This window comes from Medicago truncatula, chromosome 1 (genome assembly GCF_003473485.1).
Source record: "Medicago truncatula cultivar Jemalong A17 chromosome 1, MtrunA17r5.0-ANR, whole genome shotgun sequence".
NCBI lineage: Eukaryota > Viridiplantae > Streptophyta > Magnoliopsida > Fabales > Fabaceae > Medicago > Medicago truncatula.
In genome coordinates, this window is record NC_053042.1 from 35,480,465 (window position 1) to 35,502,004 (window position 21,540).

The following is a 21,540-nucleotide window of genomic DNA, read 5'->3' on the forward strand; positions in this document are numbered from 1 at the left end:
AATCTAGGTAAGAGGTTCCTATGGAATACCATAGTCGTTTAGGGTGCTTAACACCTTCCCTATTCGAAACCAACCCCCGAATCCAAAGTCTCGATAAGGGTTTTTTACTCATTTTTTCCCTTCCCAAGAATAAAAATCGAGAGTTCAAAGATTGACGTTTCAAATCAATCAATGGTTTGATATCCGAAAATCGCGAGCACATATGGTTTATTTAATAATAATTAGAATAAGTATGAAATATTAGTTATTTTGGAGTTAGGGGAGTTATTTAATATTTATTAAAATTAATAGGGAGTTAATGGAAATATTAGGGAGTTAAGTTAGAGGGAAGTTGGGAAATAGATGTCAGAAGCAGTTTACGTGAAACCAAGCCAAGGGAGAGAAAACCAGGAACAAGAGAGGAGAACCAAGAGTTGATCATTGCTGTGCATTTCTTCTTCAATTTCTAAGGTAAGGGTGAGGTTTACTTCAATAGTATAGATTTTAAAGTCTGATTTGAGTTTAACAGGTTTTTGGAGTGAAATTGAGGAATTGGGTTTTAATTGAATTTATGGTTTTTGGAGTAGATATTGCTGTTCTGAAGTTAGAATTTGGTTTTGGTTGCATAGAAACATTCATTTCTCATCTGTAAACTGATTTGGGGAGTGATTGGAAGGAAAATGGGATTTTTGGGAAAAACCAGTTTTCTGCCCGTACAGAAGTTCATCACTCGCCTCGCGAGTAGCTGTGCTCGCCATGGCGAGTGAGCAACTTCATCGCTCGCCTCGCGAGCAGTCCAACTCGCCATGGCGAGTAAGCCCAGATAAAAGTTGATTTTTGAAAAGTTGTTATAAGATGTTTTGGGAATGGTTTAAGGTACCTAGATGATAATAAAGATGAATGGTGGAAGTTTTATGTTAAAAAGATGAATAGGGAGCTTAGAATTGGAGTTTGAGTGAGAAAATAGCATTTTTCCCGAGAGCACCTAATTTTCACTCGCCTCGAGTTCGCCTTGAACTCGCCATGGCGAGCTAGTGTTTTTGTGAACTCGCCATGGCGAGCAGATGTGCTCGCGAGGCGAGCTACTCAGTTCCTGAATGTTGAATTTCGTGCTTGAATGGTAGTACCTTAATGTTGTTGTGTTGAGCATAGTTTCATGTAATTATGCATTATTGTGGTTGTTTTGATTGCTGGATTGATGATTGCTGATGATGAATGAAATGTATGCAAAGTATCGAATCATACATGTTGTTTAAGTTGAGTCACATGGAGTTGCATTGCATGGTCAGTTGTATGTAGATATACACAAGTAGGTCCATTGCATATGCATAAAACAGCGGTGAGGGCTTCGGTCCTGGAGTACTAGTTGCTCAACAGCGGTGAGGGCTTCGGTCCTGATGAATGCTTTAACCATTCAAAAGCGGTGAGGGCCTCGGTCCTGATTGGTACCACATGCATTATTGCATTTCATTTAAGAAGTCTAAGATGGTGTCTTAGCAGTGGTCATGTCATTTGCATGAGTCTTAGTGGATATTCAGTTGTTATCTGATAAAATGGTTCTGGTGTTGAATATGTGATATATATACATATATATTATACTCACTGTGATTATGGTGTGTTGTTTGATGTTGTTGTTGCTTGTGGCTTATACCTATATATGTCTACAAGATAATGTGTTGTTGCTTAGGGTGTTAGATTCAATTGATGATTTTTAATATCTATATTTATTGTTGTGAATCTCACCCCTTCTGCTTGAAAACGTTGCCCTTCCTATGGGTAACTTGCAGGTGATCCTGAGTAGTTGGTGGTGGCTCAAAGTCGTGTCTAGGGCTCTGATACGTGGGATGGGATTTATCTTTATTGTGATTGTTGCTTTTCCTTTCCATGTATCAAATTTTGGAACTTGTGGTGTGGAGCCTTTTATTGTCTTTTGAACAATGTTGATGAATTATGCTAAGGCCTTTAATGCCGTAAGATGTTGTTGGATTGAAAACTATTCCGCTGCTATGTTTTCATATTTTATCAAGTTGTTTTAATTAAATAGTTTTATTTTCTATTTAAGAAATTTTGAATTTGCAATGTAACATGCCCGTTGTGGAACTACTCTGATGAATATTTGTTATATAATTGTTTTTGGGTAACGGGGTGTTACAGATATGACCTAACTGGAAAACGAAAGAATTAGGATCTCGAATTTTGACGACTAGAATCATCCATGCAGGTCACTCCACCAAATTATCCCTTCAAAAACGTAGCTATCATGAAAGGATACTCCTCCGTCGACGGAAATTGAACGGGAAAACCATATCGAATAAAACCAATTCAACTGTTGAATATGACCTATTTGGAACAAGACTAAACTAGCGCTCGATTTTCGACGATCGAAGTCATCTTAATAAGAGATGCAGAGAAGTTAGGGTTCAAAGTCGTTTAAATATCTAAAACTCATAATCGAACAATTCAGATATTTAACTAAAGGGGAATGCTAACTTGTGCCCTTACATGTTAAGATACCAAAGATATAATTTTTGCATTAGAAATTGCACCAATTTATTTCTGAAAAGATTGAAATTTAATTTTCCTCAATAAATACCTTCTTTCTTTGGAAACCTTAACATGTGCCCTTAACTAAAACATTAAATTTAAATTGATCTAGGCTTCTAATCTTGATCAAACTGTCTAGAAGTGACAACCTATTAAGTCTCTGAATGTAGTCTATCACACTCAATCCAATCCCTATTTCAATCCTCAACCATGTTTTTTTTAACAAGTAAAAATTAAAAAAAATGGCCCATGCAGGTTTCGAACCTGCGACCTTCACGTTATTAGCACGACGCTCTAACCAACTAAGCTAATGGGCCATATTCCTCAACCATGTTATATTATTACCTTCAACCATTGGACTTCCCTAAAAAAAAAGTAAAAAACATTGTACTTCACCATTTCCACATACATAAACACAACCTTCAGGTTCCTGGGAAATTTTTTTTCTCGACCCTAACACAAAAAAATTTCATTGTTGATCCTCTTTGAGATTTATTTACACCAATGATCCACTATCAATTTTTGTCTTGTAGTGGTTAATACTGTCATTTTAGGTAGCGATACTGTCAAAAACTGACACGTGACGCTGTCAGCTGCCATTTTCTGCAATCGTTGGTAGAAAATGACGGCCGGTAGTGTCACATGTCAATTTCAGACAATATTGCCACTTGGAATGGCGGTATTGACCGACAAGACAAAAAAAAAAATTGAAAGTGTATCAATGGTATTTTTTGATGTAAGTGTATCATTGGTATAGGTATAAATAAATCTCAAAGAGAATCATATAAGAAATTTTTGTTCGTGTTCCGGTCCCAAAAAAAATATTCCGTTTATGAGTTTACCTATCATCATTAAACAAGCTTCATATACATTACGATATTTAATGGCTTTCACATTCAAATAATTCACTATTTCACTCTCTTGCTTCGACCATACTAAGTTTCATAGTATGTTTAAAATTATTCGTTTTTTATTTATACGATCTGTTTGTTTTTGTACAAAAAATTTAATGTGAAAGTTATTCAAATTCGTGCATGTGAAAGTTATACGATCTGTTTGTTTTTGTGAATTAACTTATTTTAAATACAAATTTTTAATTGAATATCTAAACTGTTCGATTCTGATTCCGACATATCTAAATCCTACAAAGCCAACACTAACTTTATAGATTTTTTTGAGGTGATAGTAATTAGTAATATATAGTAATAGTTGAAATGTTGATCAACTGATCCACATAAATAACTTCTTTTCTGTCCTAAAATGAAACCAAAATTCTAAATCTACTCTAGTTGAAACAAAAATTCCAAACTTATCCTACTTTTGAAAAGTTGACCCCCCATGCCACAAGTTTGACTTGCGACATACCCTTAAATCACAAGATCAACTTGCGACATACCCTTAAATCACAAGATCAACTTGCGACATACCCTCCTTTCTCAAATTTTGATTTTTTTTGGTCTTTATTATATGTCACAAGTCCGACTTGTGACATGGTTATTTTTTTCGTTTTTTATTTTAATAGAATTAATTTTTAAAATTTTAAAAAATAATTGAAAAAAAATATTTGTTATTTAAGATGACACATTTACAAATACAATACATTTAAATATTTCTTCTTTGGGCATTATGTTGTCTTGTTTCATACCATGGTGCACCAGCATTTCTTGTTGGATTTTGCCGCGTTGGAGCGGGAGAATAATTTGACGCTGAGATCCTTGACAATGAATTGGTTGACTGTCAGTTTGGTCGTTGTGCACTTGACTACTTTGATCAAGCGTCAACGACACATCGTCTTCCCTGGTAGGTCATGCTGTATTGAGAAATTGATTATCTTCATTGGAGTTCAATTATAAACGGTCCAATGAAGATTGACCGAACTCGGCGTCATTTGCAGAAGAAATTGAAAAATTATATTCGATACCCAGTGTGAATTGGGGATATAAATCAGTTGGTGTTGGTGGGTGGTTGTAGTGTGGGTTGTTGTAGGAAGTTCCAGGTTGGTTTAGATCATTGTAAGTATAGGTTAGCATGTAATCGTTCATGTAAGATGACCCAATACTTGGTGGATAATGATCTCGAGGTGTTTTGTATGGTGGTGGTGGGATAATTTGGTGCAGTGGGGGTGTTGAGATCAAGAAAGGAGAAGTTGAAAATTTGTGGTAGTATTGTTGTTGGGTCAGTGGTTGTTTGGTAGTTGGATGGATCGGTAAATCGTTGATCAAATCCAAAGAAAAAGCTCGGTGACAATGGTATGTTGTTGTTGTTCTTTGGTTCTGGCTCTGAAACATACTTCGGCTCTTATTCTATGTCAAATTCCTGCTCTGCCACCTCATGTGGGTGATCATCATGATAACCAGTCCTCAAATTTGGATTGCTGACAGTTGTATACCAATTGATATACTCATCACTAGGGACTAGCGTTCTCCTTTGCGCACGAAGTAAAGTTTGTGGGAAGAAACAAGGAAATGGAATAAAATTGAATTTTATTTTTTTATTGATAACGATCATTTGAGAGTTAGTTAATGAACAAAAGAGACAAGGATTTGATGGTGAAGTTATATCTGAAAATGTGAGGAAGATGAGGACGATACATTATTTTTCAAAGCAGGGGGTGTATTTAGAAACTGGGAAGTGAATTAGCAAAATTCTGCATTAAAATATAATTTAAGATTTTATTAATTTTTTAATCTAGTAAGTGATGAACCGCCAACTGTCCTTATAAGCCATATTCGTGTATGATGCACAAATTTGTGTCTTGTGCATTGTAAATGCCACCTCAAAGGATGAGTGTGAAGAACAAATTATTCAAGTTTGGTATTTAGAGTGAAGTTGCATTGTGTAAAATTATAAGCAAATAAATGTCCATAGGTATATGTTACAACTACCCTAATTATTTGTCTAATGCATGCTTTCGCAAAGTTACAACAAAAAAATTTCACATGCATGAGTACACGTACATGAACATGCATTCCTTGTAAAATCATGTCAACTGTTCACACATGTATAGACAAATGCATGTGAAAAAAAAAAATTGTTGTAGTTCTGAGAAAGCATGCATGAAAAAAATAATTAGGGTAGCTATAACATATACTCATGGACATCTATCCTTTTATTTGCTTATAATTTAACACAATGCAACTTCACTATAAAAACTAAATTTGAATAATTTGTTCTTCATGCTCATCCTTTAAAGCAAATACATATATCAGTATACATTCCATTTATTTTCAATTGTTGTTATAAGAGGAAACAAAAACATACAGTTGGGGTTCTGCAGTTCTGGCCACCCTCTATCATGTGCGAAGCTGCACACTACACTAAAAAATGACTATGTGGGTGTAACTTCCTCCTTCAAGCTTGGGCACATTGTATGATGAAGCATACTGCACCAAGACCAAACCTAAATAATGGTGATAATAACCAAGTCCAATTTCCGTTAGGAAGTAAGTAAGTACGATATAATAATACTTTTTTTTATTATTACTTCTCTATTAATTTCTTCTTTTCAAAAATTATTATTTTCCAGATTAATGATTAATTGATCTATTCTTTCAGATGGACTGAAAAGGGCTCGAATTATTACAACAATCCATCTCATGACACCATACATTACAAAATTCGATTTGATCGCTTAGTACAACGACGAGTAATATATAATGACTATTATTTGTTTATTTATAAAAACATAACTCAATTAGTTTTAACTAAATCTTTTCTTTTATGGTAGTTTGAATGGAGGCCGTACAAAGAATTGCGACACCGCCAACCACAAGACTTTTGGGATTGTACAGCAAGCACTTATCTGATATATTTTGACAAAGTCGAGTGGCATCCAATGAATAGGGTAATGTTCCAGTTTGTTTTACCGCAAGGTGTACAAGAACCACCTATGGACATGCGGATATACCACAAATTGGATTCAAGAAATTTTATGAAGACATTGAATCACAATTTCCAGAAGTGTGTGGCCATTTGCACAATCGAAGTGCATATACTTTACCTCGTGTGCAAAGGAGAACGCTAGTCTTGAGTGATGAGTATATCAATTGGTATACAACTGTGTGCAATCCAAATTTGAGGATTGATTATCATGATGATCACCCACATGAGGTGGTAGAGCAGGAATTTGATGTAGAATTAGAGCCGGAGTATGTTTCAGAGCCTGAACTAGAGAACAACAACAACATACCACCGTCACCGCACTTCTTCCCAAGACTTCATCAACGATTTACCGATCCATCCAACTACCAAACAACCATCGACCCAACAACAATACTACCACAAACTTCTGACTTCTCCTTTCTTGATCTCAACACCCCACTGCACCAAATTATCCCACCACCACCATACACAACACCTAGAAATCATTATCTACCAAGCATTGGGTCATCTTACAATGATCTAAACCAACCTGGAACATCCTACTCAAATAACCCCCAAGTCAACAACCAAAACTACAATAACCAAATCTACAAGAACCCGCACTACAACCACCCACCAACACCAACTGACCCATATCCCCAATTCACACCGGGTATCGAATATAATTTTTCAATTTTTCCTGCAAATGACGCCGAGTTCGGTCAATCGTCATTGGGCCGTTTATCATTGAACTCCATTGAAGATAATCAATTTCTCAATACGGCATGGCCTACCAGGGAAGATGATTTGTCGTTGACGCTTGGTCAAAGTAGTCAAGTGCACAACGACCAAACTGACGGTCAACCAATTCATCGTCAAGGATCTTGGCATCAAATTATTCTCCCAATAAGAAATGTTGAGGCACTATGGTATGGAACAGTACCACATAATGCCCAAAAAAGAAATATTTAAATGTATTGTAGCTTTAAATGTGTCATCTTAAATAATAAATATTTATTTCAATTATTTTTTAAAATTAATTCTATTAAAATATTAAAAAAAACGAAAAAATAAATAAACATGTCACAATTATGACATATAATTAAGACAAAATTTGAAAAAGGAGGGTATGTCGCAAGTTGATCTAATGATATAGGGGTATGTCGTAAGTTTGAATTGTGACATAGAGTAGGTCACAACTCAAACTTGAGGCATGTGGCTCAACTTTTCAAAAGTATGATAGTGTTGGAATTTTTGTTTCTACTTGAGTAGATTTAGAATTTTTGTTTCATTGTAGGGCGCAAAAAAAAAAAAAAAAAGTTGCCGCATAAACCACACAACACTTAACTCTTTGCCCACACCGACACACACCTTGACACAGCAGCATAACGTTGTCAAGAATCGGATGTGAAACGCAACAAAGATAAATGGTTAAAAAATTATTTAGTTATTTATATAGAGAGAAATATTTTTGTTGTTATTAAAAATGAAATAATCATTCAATATTTTTAGAATATGGGGAATCGTAAAGACAATTACTACATCCGTTCCTTTTTAAGTGTCACTTTAAGGCATTTTACACAAACCAATACATTCAATAAATGTTACTACTTTTGATAGAACAATGCATACTTTTACTATAATAACCTTATTCATTTAATCACTAACTTCATACATTTCTCACTCCGTGATAAATAAGTAAGGATAATATTGGTAAAATAATATTTAATGTTGCATTGAACTTCGAAAGTGACAGTTAAATATGAACAAAAAATTTCTCCAAAAGAGACACTTAAAAAGGAACGGAGGGAGTATGATGTTTATTTATGCTTTCAAAAATGATATATATATATATATATATATATATATATATATATATATATATATATGGAACTTCTATGGTACACTCACAATTTTGAGTGTACCGGTACTCTTGTTTCACAAAATATATAAATTAAAGATCACTTTAATGAAATAAAAAGGTATTTGTCAATATTTATATTTTAGAAAATGTCATTTCATAAGAAAAATCATCATTTCATTGTTTATAAGGATCATATTACAAAATTTACATTTTATCATAAAAATAATCAATATTCATTGTTATGAGTAATAAAAATTCTTAAAATTAAATTTTATTTCGTCGAAGCTTTTGCTATATAAAGTTTAACTATCTTAGTTGTCAATGATAGAAAATAATTATTTTTCTTCAAAAAAACAACTCATTTATTATTAATTTTACGACTTGGTGTACCGATAGACCCAAATTTAATGGCTCAGAATTTAATTTCAAAAACAAACCAATACTGCGGCGTAGGCAATTCTTTTTTCTTTCTGTTCTCTGAATTCGCCCGTCTGCTAAACCTACTTCCTTAGAGTGCATATCGAAGCAACCATCGTTGCAGCCATACAAAACAAGCTTTGGCAGATATTTTAAAATCCAAGAACAAGCTTTGAATATTTACCTATACATCTAAGATGGCAGCCATTTAAGATTTAAAGCCACACGTAATATGATGACACGTGAAAATTTTCTCCTCAAATTTTGAAAGAAAAAAAAAAGCACTTATGGATTTTGATTATTGAAATCCAAGAATTGGGATAGTTTATGGCCACAATTTTGAGAATCGCAAATTTGCACTTTCATTGTCTAATTTCATCTGAATTGTCCACCGCCGCACTATTGGTTTGTTTTTGAAATTAAATTGTGAGCCATTATATTGATTGGATCTAATGGTTGAAATTTGGTGTAAGCCTTAGGAGGGTGTATTAGATTAGAATTTTAAAGGACAATTTTTGTTTAAAAAAGTTTTGAGAATTTTAAAAGACTTTGGAGGATTTTGATAACTTTGATGATTTTAAAAGACTGTTAAAGATTTCAATGGATTTAATTAGTAAGATTTTAAAGGATTTGAAATGATTTTATGGATTTCAAAAGATTTCCACAAATTTTATGAATTTTAAAAAATAATTGAAAAAAAATATCATAACACACCCTCTTTCACAAAATCTCAAATAAAAACTCTTATATTTATTTATTTACCTTTATTTTTTACGGGAGAGCTAGAGAGAGAAGTAAGGAAAGAGAGAGAGTAAAATCTTAAAAGAAAAAAACAATTCTAAGAAATCTCATGATTTCATGAAAGACTTTTTCATCCTAAAATTTCACTATAAAATCCCACAAAATCCATCAAAATCTGATTTATTAAACAATCCTTCGAAATTTAAATGATTTTGAATACCACAACCACAAGACTTTTTTTTAAGTGATTAAGAGTCTTAATTAAATACCACAAGACTTTTTTTTAAATTGGAAGAAGTTTTGAATGAATACCACAAGACTTTTTCATGATAAAAAAGTCTCTTAAAATCCCTTAGAATCATGATCACTTACACTTGGTGTCAACGGATCCTGACTCATATATATATATATATATATATATATATATATATATATATATATATATATATATATATATATATATATACATACATACATATATGTTATTGTTTCAAATTTATCTATATATTGTGCTGCCAGTTTCCAAAATTCCTGGATCCGTCGGTGGGTTCATGAACATTTTGTATATAGTATCTAGCATTATATATATAACACATATATATAGAGACATTAATAAGGTGCTAGAAATAAATTACCAACCTACGTACCAAAGCAGATATTCGATTCTGGTAAATAACGGGGAGGAGTTACCTGTTTGTGCTGAATCAAGAGAAACATCAAAAAGGCCTTGTAAAAGGACCAACAAACAAGAAAGATGAAAATAAGGCATAGACTATGCAACCATGCGTAAAATAATATATGAAGCATGTGAGTGCAACCATGTTTGTATGGAAACTCATCAGATATACAATATTACATTATGCTAACACGTAAGAACGAGAAGTTAACAATATATACTCACCTGAATTTTGCTGCCTATGAGAAGAAGGTAGGTAACTTAGATGATATTGGTCTCCAAATAGGAAGGAGTGAGGCTAGCACAGCATGACCTAGTCAGGGTTATGCTAGCAGTACTACTTGTATGGATATAGCGGCTATTTTTTACTGTACCACAAAAAAATACCACCAAAACCTATTTCCTATCTATATAAAAAAAAAGTGAGAAATTCGGTGTCCAAAATTTATTTTCCCATTAGTAATGCAAAAATCATGGCACTTTAATACCTATTTTGTGAAAGAGAGTAATCTTTTTTTGTGGTATAGTAAAAAAAAAACGTATATAGTTCCTTCTCAATACTACTATTGTATAACCAAACCTAGATCATGCTGGCAGCTTCACTTTTTCCTTTGTGATCATAACAATATTGCTGTTGAGTGATTTGCAGGTATATATATGGTTTTGTTTTGTTACAACAAAGAAACAGTATGTTAGCACTCACTTAGAACCACAAAAGACAAAGAGAGGAATATTTTAGATCAAACTAACACTTGGGACAAGTTTCATGTCAAAACTGTCTAGTAACATAAAACTTAGAGAAGAGAATGGGAAACTGAGAGTAGTTAAGGCCAGAAAGTGCTACAATAAAACAAGTTGGTTTAGTAGTGTATAAATAGAAGAAGGATTGGCAGAATGTGAAAAAGGGGTTGGTGGGATTAAAGGTGGAGGTGAACGTAGCAACATAACTAATCACTAATTACAGTCAACAGTGATTTAAAGCATCATATACATACACATTACACAGTACAATGAAGAAGGGAAAATTTAAAGGACACAGCTCACAGGCACAGCTAAGAAAGCATTGAAAGGAACAAACAATGTTGATGAGTTGTCTTGGTTGGTTGGGTAGCTAGCTAGGTAGCTATTTCCTATTACTGGGGGTCAGAAATGATAGATAGAGTCATAGCTAGAGAGATAGATAGGGCGGCATAGCAGTAGAAGAATCATGCCTGACTCTCTCAGCCTTTTCATTGCATGCATACATTATTTATCATTCTCTTTTCTTTTCTTTTCATTCAACTATAAAAATATAATATGATGATGTTGTTTATTGCACACAACTTAAGTTTGTGTCAATGATACACAAACGGTTGATTATTGTTGCCATAGAAACCTAAACTATTTGGTGGCATTTAGTTATTTTTGAATAGTGATAGTATAAAAACTTATCTCATAGACTGAGATTAAGTTAATGATTGTTTATTGAGCTTTTCATCATTTTAATACGCTAAACGGTAAGCGCACTAGAACAACACAAGATAAAATAATAAAAGATAAATTTTTGTGATATTGAATAATTTTTTGTTTTATGCGATTTTTTGTAGACTAAAAAACTATTTTTGTATTTTAAACAACTTGTATATAGGACAATAAGTTGCGTTGTGAATTAGTGAGAGATACAAATTTTAGTTTTTGTCATGTTTCTTATCTCCAGTTTGTTTTGTTTTTGAAATAGTTTTACAAATCAAAATTGTACAACTGAAGTTGTCATGTCATGTGCTTCATTTCTTAGCAGATCAAACACATCATGGATTGAAGCATTTGGGTGAGGTCCCTTCTTCGAGGACCTTCAATGAAGGTTGACTTCTTTACCTATTAGGGTTGGAGGGTTGAGTTTGTACTCGACAACAGAGCCTTCCTCGTACACTTTTGTGCCTTTTGGGGTTCAATCTTGGGTGTTATAGGATCATCCAAAGCATGGTCGAAATCAAAGTTCATACCACTTATCCATGCTTTGGATGATCTTTGTGTTACTATTTCATATTTTGACTTTAGCAGTTTCAGTAGCAATGACACCATCTATCCTAAAGCACAACATGTTGTGATGAATTCCTTTTTAATAAAAATGTTCGGGAAATGAAATTGAAGTTTAACAAGACCACAAGACGGAAAACATATTTTGATTGTTTGTCAGCAACACATGCTCAATATTTTTTTCTAATTATCCCTAGTAATGGGTTAGGCCAACATATGTTATCAATAAAGTATTGTACTATCCTCATATACTTAAGACATGCTTGGATATATGTTGGTAGCATGCAATTCATTGAAAATAGCTTCTCGATTTCAACTACAAACACAACTTTGTTAGGGATGTTCTTTGTGCACTTCATGACTAACCTACAAAAAGGAAGATCAACGCTTAAGCTAGCAAATGTTTTGGTGTACGGGTGGGCATGAGGGAAACATGCTTGTGTGAACTTCTCCCCATTTGTCGGATTAGGGACTGGGTCTTTGTTGTGGGACAAGTAGCCTTCAAAGCCAATTTGAGCAAAGAGGTTAAACATGAAAAAATGTGTTCATACAATAAACATGTTTTCATATCATTTAGTTTTTTAGCACCAGAGGTTGTTGATCTTTTACAAAAAAAAATTCAAAGCATCATGCATATCAATATAATGTTACCTATACAATAAAAATTACTTTTTCAAGTTTCAATGTGTTGAATGCATCAATCTCAAAACAATTTTTTTTTTTTTTTTAGGCTTCACAAGTGCCCTTATAAGGCAAGACACTTGTTAGCATTTCGATGGTTCAACCCACTTGAATTGGCCTGATGGTATTAGCTTAGGATCTGGGAGTTTATTTCTCTTCAATGTCTCAGGTTCGATTCCCTCTCGTCTCCAATTTAGATGGGTTACTTTAACTTCTTAAAAAAAAATTAGCATTGTTCATTGTTGGTTGTGAGAGGGACAAAAAGGCACAGACCCTACAAATTATTGGGTTCTGGAACAGAAGAAGAGACTGGTTTAGAATTTCTATGCAGTGCATGCCTAGTAACTGTGCCCTCAACCTTCCTTGCTTGTTTCTTTCTCTCTTTTATCTCTCTCTTTCTGCTTATTCCACAAGGATGGTGCTATGGTGTAGTGTTATCAACCTCAGTTGTCAATTCATGTTTTGGGTTACTTCAACTCAATGTTATTTTTCAGTTCCCAGCAATCGAGAAAAGCATATTTAACAAAGAAATGCACATCCCTTTCCTTTTAGTACTACCATTATCAGTCACCGCAGTGTTGACTCCTTATTACACCGTTGATTTCAATCAAACTCTCATCCTCAATGAGACAGCAATGTCTCATTACCACGGGATTTCTATTCATTCTGTCCTACTAACATGTTCTTGTCTTCTATTGTTATTAAAGAGTGTGTAATCACTTTTTTTTAATAGTTAAAATTGTTATTTATTGTAGTGTTTTGTCTGCAAATAAATTAGTACAAATACACAGCATTACTGTCCAAGTCTGTGCATATCAATCAATTACTTTATAAACAAGCTAGTTCATTTAACTTTTTTTTCTTACAGATAGTTCATTCATTTCATAATTGCATTTAAATAACATATTATGAAGATGGTACATTTGAGAATTATAAATATTTACTTCTTTCTGTAGGACAAATTTGTGAAGCTTTGTTTCTTTTGCTTTGGTGATTCCTTTCATCCATTGCATGCTTTGTAATAATGCTACTCAATTTTGTGACAGCTAAGTTTTTTTTTTTTTTTTCTTTTGCACCGGTTTCCGACACATCAAAGATGGACGACTAAGCCGGCTCATGCGTAGAGGCACACGCATTGGCCAAGCATTGTTTCCCCTGAGAATCGAACCCGGTATTTTCGGGATACGTCCTTAGAATGAGCTCCTTGCCACTAGAGCCCAAACAACTTGGTTCAGCTAAGTTCTGTAAACTCTGATTCAAGCTCTGAGCATAGCCTCATAGACCTGTAACATATGGACAATTAATTATGCAGTTGGCTCTTGGAGATCCAAATTTATATCCAAGTAACGTTTCTCTATCGGTAGTACTACATCACAGTAGAAAAAACTCTTTAAAGAGAGAAAAAAATATGCATATAAACAAAAGAAAAAATGAAGAAAGTGACACACAAAGAATTCCCACAGTTATATATTGTATATGTACTCCCTCCAGCTCCAGTCTCGATTATATTTTGTGATGGACGGACCAGGATTGTGTGCAATCACAAGGTTGATATTACCCGTAGTCATACACATATCTTGTCAATTTGATTAAAATTATACGGTTTCAATTTCAAACTTAGTATTTGAATTTAAAAAGCTGGACCCTCCAATCCTAATTGGACAGTCGGAGTTCATGTGACTGTGTTGCATCTAGTGACACATTGCTTCAACTTCACACTAATAACCACTTAGAACACGATGATGGCCGGTTAGAATGACAGAGGTATTGTATGGCAAAAAACATTATTTTTATAAAACTAGAAACAACAACAATCAAACATTATCTCATTAAATAGGGTTGGCTATCTAGATTTTATCTTACTAAAAAGAACATAATAAAAACAATATGAGAAAATTGTAGTGTAATGAAAAGTAAAGATAATATAAAAAAGTGTAAAACATAATAGAAAAGTAACTACAAAATATTATCCATTATATTGTTTGTTTATATATGATCAAAGCTGATGCTACTGTAAATCATTCTGCTTCCAGGGCCAATTTAAGGATGTGCTGCATAGCATGGGATTGATAGTTGAGATATAACATTTTTTCAAAAAAAATCAAAAGATCAGTCTTGCCGTTCGCTAACGAGGGGAACAATTGACATCAGAGACCTAAAGAGGAGCACACTCGCAAGTCCTAAGTCTTTTCCACCAGAGACCGGACCAATCCCTGGAGATTAATACAAGGGCATCAGATGGTTTAGTGTTTTTGGAGTAATGATTAACATTTATCATTAAGAAAAAAATAGATAACTAAGATGCATAATGACACAGACGCAAACAGTGCACACTACCAAGCAAAATACTCCTTTCTAATTGCAGTAGTATCAAAATCAGAAATGACTATTAATGGCCTTTCTACTGACCCAGGATTCTAATGGACCTATCCAGTGTTAGTCTCTGGGTATTTACCTTTTGACTGTTTCTTTTCCCACCTTATGAACTTCTCACACGCCTTATGCAGTTCGGAACCCATAAAACCTCCAAAAACACGTTGAAATATTTCGGATTTTAGAATCCAAATAGGGCGCGCGAGAAGCTCATAGGTGGGAAAAGTAACGGCCTTGCCTTTTTTTATATGGGCCTGGGCTCCATATTTGTGTTAAAAACCCATTGCTTTATGCTTTTGGTACAAATGTAAACAGAAAATGAGCATACCTTAGACTTTATTTTGGTGTGACCAAGTATAAATACGGTTAGGAGATTTGAGAATTGATACTGCTATTCCCAGAATAGAAAATATCTGTTTTGCCAAATGGGACTTTAACTTATCTAACTAGCATTAAGATAAAGTTTAGAACCACTTGACAAGAGTTTAAATTGCAGCAAACATAGGTGATAGTAGATGACTGAAAACATCTTGAATATATTCACAATTAATATGGAGCATTTTTTGAATGACTAGCCCAAAAGACAAACCAGATCAGAGCATTTTTTCACATAAATGTATGCACAAATTAAAGAAATGAACACCTTGGAGCTAATCCTTCAAGGAAGAGCCTGCCTTTAACAGTAACAATTGTTATCAGATAATGTGTCTCTAAGGATCAACAATAAAAATAAAATAAAAAGCATATCGTGGAGGACATAATCTATTTGCTATCAAATGTGTTCTAATGAGCCGAGGATGAATGAGAGAAGAATCATCAGTAAACTACTTTTTCAAATCCAGATTGATTACAAATATGAATCAAACTTTTTTGCCATGTATACATCTTTCTTTTCAATAAAATGTATGCCCTTGAACTTTGATGTTCAAACTTCTTCACAGGAGCATTGAACCTCAACTCAATGGGCCAAAGATCATCAAACATCTCTTCTCCAACAGGTTCAGTCTGCTCACAAGAATTATCCAAAACATGAAAAATAAATGTATCATAAATTGTATCAGTATATATGGAGTTCCATGTACATTGCCTGTGAGAGAGTGATTCAAGCCGCTGGACGATATGACGAAAAAGTTGGTTTTGAAGAATCAGCCCAGGGTTCCTCTTAGTCATCAGCAAAGAGACTGCATGGTCATCTGGGTGCATAGATCGATGAGATAACACATCAATCTCACCAGCCATCTGCATAACTTCTTTGTATTTAAGGCCAAGCTTTGCATCATCTGAAAATTCAATACTTCCCAAATCTGAGGATTTGATGCCATAGCGAACTTCATCAACCACAAGTAAAACAGCAAAAGGAATAACTGGACCCACAATGTCATCGTTGCTATGGGGTGATGTTTTCCTTAAAAAGAACATAGGCAACTAAGGAACGTCTGGACTCTAGAACAACTAAAAAATCCAGGTTTCTCAAAACAAAACAAAAAAACCAATGGTACCGTATTTTTGTTGTATCCAATGACTTCCCTGGCACTCAGAATAACTCAAAAATGCAAACTGTAATAACTCCAAAGGCAAGTCAATCCACAATTTTCATAAAGCAGCCTCATGAAAATTTGCTGGTAGCTTGACATCTTTAAAGACAGAAGTAATTGTAGGTTATGATCTTGACAGGCCCAATTCACAAGTGTTTAAATTCTAACACAATAATTCATGCACTTCTGTACAAAAAGGCACATCCTCTTGAGCATCCGGACAGGTCGTTTTTTGTTTCGTAATTAGCATAACCTTCACCCTCCTTCTCACTAACAACCTATATTCAAGAATAGCATTTTAAATAATAAGAACCAAGGTTTCAAATGAAACTACACAAATCAAATTACATACATGTACTCGAAATGTGCATGTGCATGTGCAAGGATCTCATCTTGTCATTAACATGAACCAAATTTCCAAAATTTGGAGATTGAATCGTTTAGTTTCCAAAGCATCGCTGCTTCAGCCTATTTTTTCCATCTCAAACCAATGGGCTATGGCTACAATCCCAGAGTATAGTACTAACTTCTGAGAATTGCCGAGCTCTGTTTACCCTTTTTGTACAAGTTCTCATGCTCTGTCAGTAACATGTCATGAAGAGACACTAAAACTTCGAAGAGCGATTTGATGACTACCTGCAACAGGAAGGAACCAGAAAAGCTGGTGTGTGTGTAATCAAAGTGGTCACCAGAAATCTCCACATGAACAGAGCCCTCTTTCAAAATGATGGAACCTGCTGGCATCCCTCACAACAAGGGTGCGTTGGGAAATTTCAGACGCAATCTTAAAGAATGCATGGCAATCATCACAAATTCGAAGGTTCTTTGTGATCCGAAGACAGGTACCCTTCGAGGTAACAAGCAGACCATAACCAAGTGCCAACCTTTCACTATGTCCATATAGCATCTGTGTTTTTTCTTCTTCACAAACATCGTGGAATACCAATTTCGTTTGAGCCCTATAGCCTCCTTTTTCTTTCAAAAGTTTTGTAAACTGGGCCAATTTTAGATAAATGTTATTACATTGTGGATGAGACTTGTCCCTTGCCATGAAGGTGTGAATCTTATTCTCAACCTCAATCCAACTGCATCCTGGTTTCTTCTTCAATTTATTTCCCTTCATTATCGACCTTACTTCTTCCACATCATTCCATCTTCCATCTGCCGCAAAAGTGTTTGATACCAGTACATAATTTCCTGAATTCTCTGTATTTAATTGCAAGAGCTTCTTTGCAGCAACCTCTCCTAAATCATTGTTAGAATGAATACGACAAGCCCCAAGAAGAGCACACCAGACTTCAGCAGAAGGTTCGATAGGCATGTTTCTCACAAAATGGTAAGCCTCTTCCAAAGAATTGGATCGAGCAAGGAGGTCAACCAGGCAAGCATAATGCTCTGGCCAGGGCTCCAATTTATATTCATTTTTCATAATTTCAAAATGCTGCTTGCCTTCAACAACTAATCCTGAATGGCTGCAAGCATATAATAAAGCCAAGAAGGTAATATGATCAGGAAGAACATTTTCATCAGTCATTTTGCTGAATAAATCAATGGCATCCTTTCCACATCCATGCATTCCATTTGCATTAATCATAGAAGTCCACAAAATTAGATCTCTTTGTTTTACATAGTTGAATATATTTCTTGCGTTCTCCATGGTTCCACAGCGAGCATACATGTCCACCAGGGAGTTAGCAATCAATCCCTCCAAGAAGAAACCCTTCCTAATCAGAAATCCATGAATCTCCTTCCCTTTCTTCAATGAAGATAAAGCAGCAGCCGCATAGAGTACGCTGACAAGAGTTATCAAATCAGGTTCAATATTAGTTTCTATCAGAGAGTTGAAAAGTTCAAGAGCTTCAATTGCAAGTCCATTATGAACACAACAAGTAATCATACTCGTCCAAGACACAATATCTTTAGAGTTAATTGATTCAAAGACATGTCTTGCATAATCTACGAGCGCAAGTTCTCCGTATACATTGACAATGGCATTTTGTATCAAAATATCAGCTAAACCTCCTTTCAAAACGTAACCATGAATTTCTTTGATGAGCTTTTCAGATTTCAACCCGCTACAAGCCAGCAAAATGCTTCCAATCATCATAGGATCGACATCCATCTTTTCTAACTGGACCTTCCTCAACAAATTTAAGGCATCCAGGTGGCATTCATTTTGTGCATAGCCAGCAATAATTGTAGTCCAAGAAATCAAGTCCTTCTCGGGCATATACTCAAAAGCGCTGCCCATATATTTCACACAACAACACTTCCCATACATATCTATCAGGGAGTTCCCAATATGCATATTAGAATCTATTCCATGTTTTATTGCATAAGCATGGACTTCCATGCCCGCCAATAAATTCGCCGATCTGCCCGATGCTGCGATCATGTTTAGCACCGACACCTGATCAGGCTTTTGACCAGAATCCTGCATATCCTGAAAGTGGTTTATAGCATCACTATACATATCATTTTGCACCATACCCGAAAGCAATGTATTCCACGATACACAATCCTTAAAAAGCATACTTTTAAAAACTCTTTCAGCATCCTCCATTTGACCACAATTTGCATACATCGCAATCAAAGCATTGGAAACATACACATCAGTAAAATGGTTAGATTTCAAAATGACGGCATGTATCCCCCTACCAATTTTAATAAAGGTCGGACCCTCACAAGCTTGAAGAGCCGAAACAAAAGTGTAAGTATTACTCTCAACACCAACCTCCTGCATTCTTCTAAACAGTGACAATGCCTCCAAACTCTCACCCTCACCAACATGTGCAGAAATAATCGAATTCCACGATACAGGATCATCTTTCTCCATCAAACCACTATCAAACAACACCCTCGCCCCACCAAGATCGCCACATTTAGCATACATAGCGATAAGCGCATTACAAACAAAAACAAAACCACCATATCCACACTTAACAGCAACACCATGAATCTCACACCCCAAACGCCTCTCTTTAAAAGCGCCACACGCTTTAAGCACACACGGAAAAGTAAAAGCATCAAGCGAAACCCCAAGTACCCGCATCTCTTTATACAATTCAATCGCCTCAACATACCTCCCCGCTGACACACAAGCACCTATCATCGCATTCCAAGTGAAAATTGTCCGTTCAGACATTTTATCAAACACTTTGACTGCATCATAAAAAGAGCCACATTTTCCATACATGTGTACAAATTTGGTGTCAAGGAACACAGAATCAAGATAATTTTGTGTTTTGAGAAAATGGGCATGTAATTGTTGGCCTTGAGGAAGAGCTTTGTGTGAAGCGCATAGTTCAAGAGCTTGAGAATAAGCTTGTTGAAGTGGAAAACGAGTTGTTGTGGGTAATGGGTCAGTGAAAAAATGGGTTAAGGATTGGAAAGCTTCTTTGAGGGAAATGGGTCGGTGAGAGAAGGTGGGAAGAGTGTGGTTTGGGGGAAGTGTTGAAGTGAGCATTGTAGTGTGAGTTGTGGTGGTGCATTGACGAAGATGAGATAAATATCTCATGCAAAGGTTATAGATTGTGATATTTTGCAAGGAATTTGAATCAAGGTAAAGTCAATAGAGTAAACTAGAGGTTTCAGGAGGTGAATTCCAAGAGCATTTCAAAGGATTTTATAAGTTTTTTTTTTTTGTTTTTATAATAAAGTTTAGTATTATTCAATCAACCAAGACTTTAATAAAATTTACTCCCTCCGTCCCAAATTGTAAGACGTTTTGGCCATTTCGCACGTATTAAGAAAATGTAATTAATATTGCGTGGGGAAGAGAAATTATGAGTTGTTTTACAAAATTATCCCTAATAAATGGTATGGAAAAGATAAATGAAATAATTAAAAGAAGAGAGAGTAATTAATAGTTAAGGATATAATAGGAAAAGTAACATAAATATTTCATTGGTATTATAAAGCGACATATAATTTGGGACAATTTTTTTTTCCAAAGCGACATACAATTTGAGACGGAGGGAGTACTATATAAACAAATTGTGTGGTGTTGAATTCAATTAAGACAATCAATACTATTTTGTCTTTCTTTTATATAATGGAGGAAATGACACAAAGATGTTTGTTAGTATATGATATATAAAAAAGAAGGTTCTTATATTGAGTATAAGAAGTTGTCTTAACGTAAAATAGTTCATTTAGTGACATGTCAGAGTCTCTTTCAATTGAGAGGTAATTTGTTGAGTGTTGACGATTGCAGCCATAAAGTCGGGGACAGAAAATACAAACAACCATGAGATGGTTGAAGTGTTGCAAGGACATAAAAATTTTGGACGTCTATGATCGAAAAATAATATGCTCCTTCGTGAGTTGAAGAATATACGGTCTTTTCAAGAAATATTTTGACCAATTTAAAGAAAAGAAATGGTTGAAGTGCAACTGTTATCAAACATATTTATAATCCACATCACAAGTATAGATAGTCTATCAAGGGGTCCAAGATCAGAAATGCAACATCGCATGAAATCGTTGGTCAATGGTCATTATGGGTTTCGTGTAGTTGCAGGCATACATGATATGTTTGTTTAAGATTGTCATATTATACGTCTTAAACTTTTAAAAGACCTGAATAGTGATCGGAAACGTTTGTTGGAACAAAATTGGTTTTGTACAATGCCTCTGATGTTTTGATGATAACAAAGTATTGAAGAATAATTGGATATGTTAATACGTGCTTAAGTGTGCAGGACCATAGATTAAAATTTATCAAGGTCTGAGCATATATGAGAGCATCAGAAGCACAAGAGAAATTAAAAGACTTCGTAGAAGATCTGAAGAAATGTCAACCATAAGTCAACATTTTGGATCATAAGAAGAGTTGCACCCAGAGGCTTATA

At 34.7% G+C, this 21,540-nt stretch overlaps 1 protein-coding gene and 1 non-coding gene across 3 annotated transcripts; both read right to left on the minus strand.

Annotated features, from left to right (window-relative positions):
• Nucleotides 1-2,766: 2,766 nt before the first annotated feature.
• TRNAI-AAU (transfer RNA isoleucine (anticodon AAU)) lies at nucleotides 2,767-2,840 on the minus strand. The gene has a single exon. It is a non-coding gene; the product is annotated as a tRNA-Ile (tRNA).
• Nucleotides 2,841-15,950: 13,110 nt separating this feature from the next.
• On the minus strand, nucleotides 15,951-20,280 carry LOC11431268 (pentatricopeptide repeat-containing protein At3g63370, chloroplastic). 2 transcript variants are annotated; one of them, XR_003010570.2, is made up of 2 exons: nucleotides 17,040-20,280; nucleotides 15,951-16,965 (listed from the first exon to the last, which is right to left on the minus strand). XR_003010570.2 is itself a non-coding variant. In XM_024780076.2 (2 exons), the coding sequence occupies exon 1, from the start codon at nucleotides 20,202-20,204 to the stop codon at nucleotides 17,373-17,375; it is 2,832 nt and encodes a 943-aa protein (XP_024635844.1). In that variant the 5' UTR covers nucleotides 20,205-20,280; the 3' UTR covers nucleotides 15,951-16,965; nucleotides 17,324-17,372. The 2 variants fall into 2 exon arrangements, 1 of the variants encoding a protein (XP_024635844.1); XM_024780076.2 differs by having other exon boundaries at nucleotides 17,324-20,280.
• Between the last annotated feature and the right edge of the window lie 1,260 nt (nucleotides 20,281-21,540).